General features: G+C 45.6%; 1 protein-coding gene across 1 annotated transcript; it reads left to right on the top strand.

The window, feature by feature from the left end:
- The first annotated feature begins 1,543 nt into the window (after positions 1–1,543).
- Positions 1,544–3,112, top strand: LOC112468532. Its single transcript, XM_025037751.1, has one exon. It carries the CDS (start codon positions 1,544–1,546, stop codon positions 3,110–3,112), a length of 1,569 nt encoding a protein of 522 aa, XP_024893519.1.
- Positions 3,113–7,039: the final 3,927 nt, after the last annotated feature.

Below are 7,039 nucleotides of genomic sequence, written 5' to 3'. Positions count from 1 at the left end.
GCTTGCTCAAGGGTGAGATCACACAAAAATTAAGATATCATCTAATTGAAAATTTTCAATTCGGCAGCGCTCGTTTTTAATCATATCTGCTGGGACGAGTCGACCGCTGAAATATACGAGAGAGAGAGAGAGAGAGAGGGAGAGGGAGAGGGAGAAAGGGAGGGGGGGAGAGAAAAAAAGAGAGAGAGAGAGAGAGAGAGAGAGAGAGAGAGAGACAACGACACACAAACTTGATCACGAGGCATACACGAGGCGTACCGTAGAGGACAAGGCTTGCGGCTCACGAGAGCGAGAGAGAGACACTACTATAACAGGACAACGAACACAGAAGACAACGTCGAAATCATATCGACAAAATTCAACTGTATTTATATTTGCGTATTTATATCATTCAAAGCGTATCTTGTATTTGCGTGTTAACCGAAAGTTCGTTTTTTTTTTCATATTTGTCAATTTTAATTACTGACACGATGGCCGACGAGATGCGTGCGCTTGTACAGAGACGTGCGGCAATAAAGGGGCAACTGACTCGATTCAGGAGTTATTTAGAAAAATGGTCTGAGCGTCCGGATGAACAGCAATTGATTGAGCGTTTAGAAAAATTTAAAACTACGTGGGATAGCTTTAATGAGGTACAGACTAGTATTGATTTAAATGATACCGTTACGGGCACACAATTAGATGACAACGAAAGAACGTATTTTGAGAAAGCATATTTTGAACTGGGGCGCGTGCCCAGCGTCGACTTGCGTCTGTCAGGCCCACCGCGACTAACGATAATGTAATAATTCAAAACCAGCTTTCTGTACAAAACGTGAAAGCGAATATAAAACTCCCTACAATTAACTTGCCTACTTTTAGTGGTAATTACGAGGCATGGATGGGCTTTTATGATAATTTCAAATCGATCGTACATGATAACGAGAACCTTTCTCCTGTTCAGAAACTATAATATTTAAAATCATCGTTGATAAACGAAGCCGCTCAGGTAATTCAATCTCTAGAAACCTCATCACAAAATTACGAAGTAGCATGAGCTCTCGTAGTGGAACGGTACGATAATAGAAGAATAATAATACAGAGCCATATTCGCGCGTTGTTTGATCTTTCGGTAATATCTAAGGAATCTTCAACACAATTGAGATCGTTGGTCGATGCCGCTTTAAGACACACGCGAGCACTTCATGCTCTTGGTCAACCGACCGAATCGTGGGACGCATTGCTTTTTCATTTATTAACATCAAAACTCGATCGAAATTTTCATCAAGAATGGGAGCGTTCTCTTGACGGAACCGATATGCCGTCTATTGATGATTTTTGGAAGTTTTTAAAAAATCGCTGTCATGTTTTGGAAAACGTAAGTCAGGAAATCTCGGTTCATTCGAGTCAGTCGAATAACGCGGCGAGAAATCAATTGCGATCGAGCAATATGCGAGGTAATACGAAGCAAACGGCGAGGCCGACCCTTGTGACCGTTTACGCTAAATCCGAGTGTATTTGCAAACAGAACCATAACATATTTCAATGCGAACAGTTTCGTAGGATGACTCGCAACGCGAGATTTGCCAAGGTGAAATCCATGGGGCTCTGCTACAATTGTTTAAGACCAAATCATTTGGTTGACGAATGTAAATACGCTACGTGTAGAAAGTGTAAACGTAAGCATCATACCCTTCTTCACTCTGAAGGTGATTCATTTGATCGAGGATCTGGTAGCTCTAATGCGGCAAACGCCAATCCAATCGCAAGTCTCCAAGCGGTCGTCGCTTCGAGAGTTCTTTTGGCCACGGCATCCGTGCGTATGCTCAATGACTGCGGAGAGCCTGTCAAATGTAGAGTCTTGTTGGATAACGGGTCTCAGTCTAACTTTGTTACTGAGAAATTAAGCGGTATTCTGAATCTCACTAAGAGAGAAGTTAATATTCCGGTGTCGGGTTTTAATCAAAGCTTAACGCATATTAAGCATTCTATTGCAACGACCCTTCAGTCAAGGGATGGACGTTTTGCTGCGAAGTTGTTATTTTTGGTGGTCCCTCGAATTACAGAGACACTTTCTGCACAGACGATTAACCGTTGCGATTTAAATCTTCCCCGAAATATCACCTTGGCAGATCCCGAATTCTGCACTCATTCAAAGATTGACGCTCTTATGGGAGCGGAACTATTTTACCAATTGTTATGCGTGGGTCAGATCAAATTAGGCAATGCGCTGATATTACAAAAAACGCGTCTTGGTTGGATACTGTCGGGAGCTATACACGATAGGGGGCCTGCGTCAAATCGAATAGCATGTAATTTAGTGGTAGACTCGCTGGATGCCCAGGTCGCTAAATTCTGGGAAATTGAGGAGGTCTCGAGCGTTAGGCGTTTGTCCGATGATGAGAGGGCGTGCGAACAACACTTTTCTCAGACGCACTCGAGGGATGAGAGTGGCCGTTATATAGTTAGGCTTCCGTTTAACAGTAGAAAATGCGAACTGGGCGACTCTTATCAAACAGCAAAGAAAAGGCTGTATTCACTGGAAAGGAGATTGGCACGAGATCCTCAATTGCGTGAGGAGTATACGGATTTCCTTGACGAGTATGAGAGGCTTGATCACATGACTGAGATCCCTGTCTCCGATGTGGCCGAAGAAGGATATTTTATTCCACATCACCCCGTCTTCAAGCGTGACAGCCATACAACAAAATTGCGAGTTGTTTTCAACGCTTCATCAAAGAGCAGTACTGGCGTTTCGCTCAACGATGTGCTTCTCGCTGGTCCGACCCTGCAGGAGGACATGTTCTCCATCGTTACGAGATTTCGAACCCACCGATATGTACTGAGTGCCGACATTGAGAAAATGTATAGGCAGGTTAAGGTACACCCCGAGGACGGCAAATATCAAATGATTTTATGGCGTAGAAATACAGAGGATCCGATCAAAATATACATTTTGAACACGGCAACTTATGGTACTGTGCCGGCTTCATTTCTCGTCGTTCGATCGTTGCTGCAGTTGTCTGAGGACGAGCGAAGGCGTTTTCCCCTGGCTTGCAGGGTTTTTCTTGAAGACTTCTACATGGACGATGCTCTCACCGGTGCATCGAAACTGGACCAGGCTCGAGAGTAGGTAAGCTAGGCCGGTTCTAACCCATGGGGCAATGAAGGGGGGTGAGGGGCGGGGGGAAACCGCGGGGGGGACCGCGGGGAAAGACCGCGGGGGGGACTCGGGGGTGGGGGGCCGCGGGGGAGGAAGGAACCGCGCGTTTCGGGCGCCGCGGGGAGGGGAAGGGGGGAAACCGCGCGTTTCGGGCGCCGCAGGGAGGGGAAGGGGGGACCGCGCGTTTCGGGCGCCGCGGGAAAAGGGGAAGGGGGGAACCGCGTTTTTTCGGGCGCCGCGGGGAGGGGAAGGGGGAAACCACGTTTTCCGGCGTCGCGGAGGAGGGGGTCCGCGTTTTCCGGTGTCGCGGGGGAGGGGGGAATCGCGTTTTCCAGCGCCGCGAGGTGACCGCGTTTTCCGGCGCCGCGGGGCGAGGGAGTCAGCGTTTTTGCCGCGCTGCGGAGCGTTCGCGTTTTCGGGTGCCACGGGGCGAGGGGGTCCGCGATCACGTTTCGCCGCGCCGCGGAGTCCGCGTGACGTCACACGGCACGCTCGCGTTATCTCCCCCTCGTAGATGTCCTCCCCCCCCGTCCCCAGGTCGCGCGCGTCTTCTCGTTCGCGCGGTGTCTTGCGTCCCCGTCCCCCCCCGTTTGCGCGAGTTTTCTCGTTCGCGCGGTGTCTTGCGTCCCCGTCCCTCCCCGTTTGCGCGAGTCTTCTCGTTCGCGCGGTCTCTTTCTCTCGCGCGTTCTCGTTCAAAAATTATGCAAAAATTATTAAATAAAGACAACTTAACAAAAAAGAACGGTAAATGAAAAGGAAAAACTTTTTAATCATATTATATGCATTTATTTATCATGTAGCGCATTATACACAATACTATCCAAAGCGTAGGCTAATAATTCGCAATCAATAATCGAATTTTTATCATAAACGTCACGCAAGATTGTAACTGCGTTACATTTATCAGTGATACAATTTTGACGTAAAATTGTTACAAACTGTTTGAATTTTTCACTTACGCCGTGAACATTTGGACATAGTTGAAAATACACATTCTCGACGCAATGTTCTAGTTCGAACAGAAAGAGTACAGTTGACGGTTTCATGTACAAGCTGGTGCCGCACGACGTCAATTTTACAATATCTGCGTCACGTATTTTAACAAGCTCCAGATCTCGAAACGTTAGCGATGATGGTGCCGATGACTGCACGAGTCGCTGTATATCTGCACGTTTTTCGATGAATGTCACCCACGTTGCATGTAGCAGAATTATCCGATTGCCTCGGTTATCGCCAATAAGTATATCCACAGAGGACATAGGTCCCGCGTTGATTCCAACATCCAAAAATTTATACGCTGTTGATGTCAAGGCAAATCTCCTTCCCAAAATACGTGGCGTGTAGCGGGGTTTATCAAAACTGAAAAAATACAATTATATGTTTATAAAAGTTTTTTTTGCACAAGTATATATGAAAATTATCGGTACTTACTCATTGTGCTGTTTCTCACACGTTTCGTCCTGAATTGGAACGTAGTAGTTCGCACCGTGAATGTTCATCGTATCTGGAGGCTGTTTGCGACGTACTCGAACCGTATCGAACTCTCGACTGCGCTCTAGAATCCTCGTAGACCATTTATACATACCCAAAACTGCAAATCTTGCAAAAATAGCGCCAATGTACGGCTGCTGCATGGTGACCGCCACCACAATCCACATATACGTTAAATGTGATATCTTTGTCAAGAACATTCGTGATGAGATCACCTCATCGGGCATCAAATATGATTTCTTTTCAAGAGCATACGTGTCTCGCGATGATTTCATCGAACACGTGCAAAACTGCAAATTTTGCAATTTCGCATGTCAATGGAGCGTTATTGTTTTCAAGAACATGTCGCGACGTGTCTCGCGATGATTTTAACGAACACGTGCAAAACTGCAAATTTTGCAATTTCGCATAAGTCAATGGAGCGTTATTGTTTTGAAGAACATGTCGCGACATGTCTCGCGATGATTTCATCGAACACATGCAAAACTGCAAATAGCGCCGATGTACGGCTGCTGCATTGATACAGATCAAATCACTAAAAGTCAATGGCGCGTTTTCGTGAACGTACGTGTCTCGCAATGATTTCATCGAACACGTGCAAAACTGCAAATTTTGCAAATAGCGCCAATGTACGGCTGCTGAGATGAAATTAGATATGATAAGCAAACGATGCATCATTAGTAGAATATAAAATGACGAATCTAGGGGATACGCTCAATAGTCGAAAACTGGAAATCGTGAGTGCAACAAATGGCGTTAGCAAGAGGATCGTGCAATAACATGGAGCAGGAGTTGTTGGAGCAATCCACCCTGTTAAATTCGAGGGAAGACTTTGCCGCGTGGGAGCAACGATGTGACGAGTTTATCGAATCGTTGGAAGAACAAAGCCGAATTAAACGGCCACGATTATCAATCAATCAGTCATCGATCGGTCTCAAACAGTCATTGGTCGCTTGTATCGCAAGACTCGAAGGTTTGAAAGACTTGGTACGTCAACGTTTCGTACATGTGGGTGCGGGATACAGTGCGAGTGAGACAGGACTCAGATGGCGCGAGATAGATCCGGCTTTTGAAAGCCGTATATTGACTGGTGCGGTGATAAATTCCAAACACATCGACCCTCGTTAATTTCTCAAAAATGCGAGAGAAATTGTACTCGATCGTGTGCGGGACGTCATGCAACGACATGACAATGTAAAAATTAACACAGTGTTTAATGGTGAATTTGTTGCGGGTGACAAACGCGCAAATAAAAGTATCGCAACGAGAAACTATGAACTCGTGAGTCCGATCTGCACGAGTGGTACAAGCAACACGTCATCGAGCCTAACTTAGCAAAGCTGGAGGAATTCCAGGAACGTGATAGCGGATGGGCGTTGTCGCGTATACTCAATTTAATGGTAAATGTGAACAAATACAATCCATTGCACGCGGGGTGTTTTGTGGAAATACCGCAAGAAATTAAAAAGAAGAAGACGGTGATAAATGTGCGATCAATAGACAATGCATGTTTCGCATGGTCAGTGGTGGCTGCTCTGTATCCAGTTGAGAAACACGCAGATCGGAAATCGTCGTATCCACATTACACGTCGGTGCTAGATCTTACGGACATTAAGTTTCCAATGACGTTGGATCAAATTAAAAAATTTGAAAATCAGAACAACATTTCCATCAACGTGTACAGCATCGAGAAAAAAAACAAGGAACTTGCAATCCTACCAATACGGGTTACTGACCAAAAGATGAACAGACACGTAAATCTGCTGTACGTGCATAACGACAACGTGGGACATTTTGCGTGGATCAAGAACTTATCCCGCCTCGTGAGCTCGCAAATCAGTAAAAAAGAGCACAGGAAATACTTTTGCGATCGGTAAGTACCTATAGTGTTCTTTTAATAATATATAGAATATTTTGTGTATAAACAATTTATAATATTTGCGTTTATTTTTTTTTGCAGATGTTTGCACTACTTCAGCTCCAACGAGAAATTGGCTGCCCACACCGTCGACTGTCAGGAGATGAATGACTGCGATCAAGTTACCGAGCGATAACGACAAGTGGTTGGCCTTTAAAAATCACAACAGGAAGGAACGAGTTCCGTTTGTCGTATACGCCGACCTAGAGTTTACCCTGGAGAAGATGGAAGCGGATCCGGAAACGTCCAGGTACACATATCAACATCATCGCGTGTTTAGCATAGGGTACTACGTGCGTTGCTCGTACGACGAGTCGTTATCTATGTATCGGTTTCGTCGCGATAAGGATTGCATCGCGTGGTTCGCCGAAAAGCTAAGACGTTTAGCTCACGACGTAAAAACTATATTGTCCACTAATATACCCATGGCAGATTTCACGCGAGACGAGTGGGAAAAGTTTAACAGCGCAACGCACTGTCACGTGTGC

The sequence above is a fragment of the Temnothorax curvispinosus genome, unplaced genomic scaffold (genome assembly GCF_003070985.1).
Source record: "Temnothorax curvispinosus isolate PA1 unplaced genomic scaffold, ASM307098v1 QBEX01018571.1, whole genome shotgun sequence".
Lineage (NCBI taxonomy): Eukaryota > Metazoa > Arthropoda > Insecta > Hymenoptera > Formicidae > Temnothorax > Temnothorax curvispinosus.
Note: the sequence above shows the minus strand (reverse complement) of the source record. Positions and strands in the feature narration are given on the sequence as shown.

Excerpts from the sequence above, each read along its gene's own strand:
- LOC112468532 (XM_025037751.1), top strand. The coding sequence starts at position 1,544 with ATGACTCGCAACGCGAGATTTGCCAAGGTGAAATCCATGGGGCTCTGC.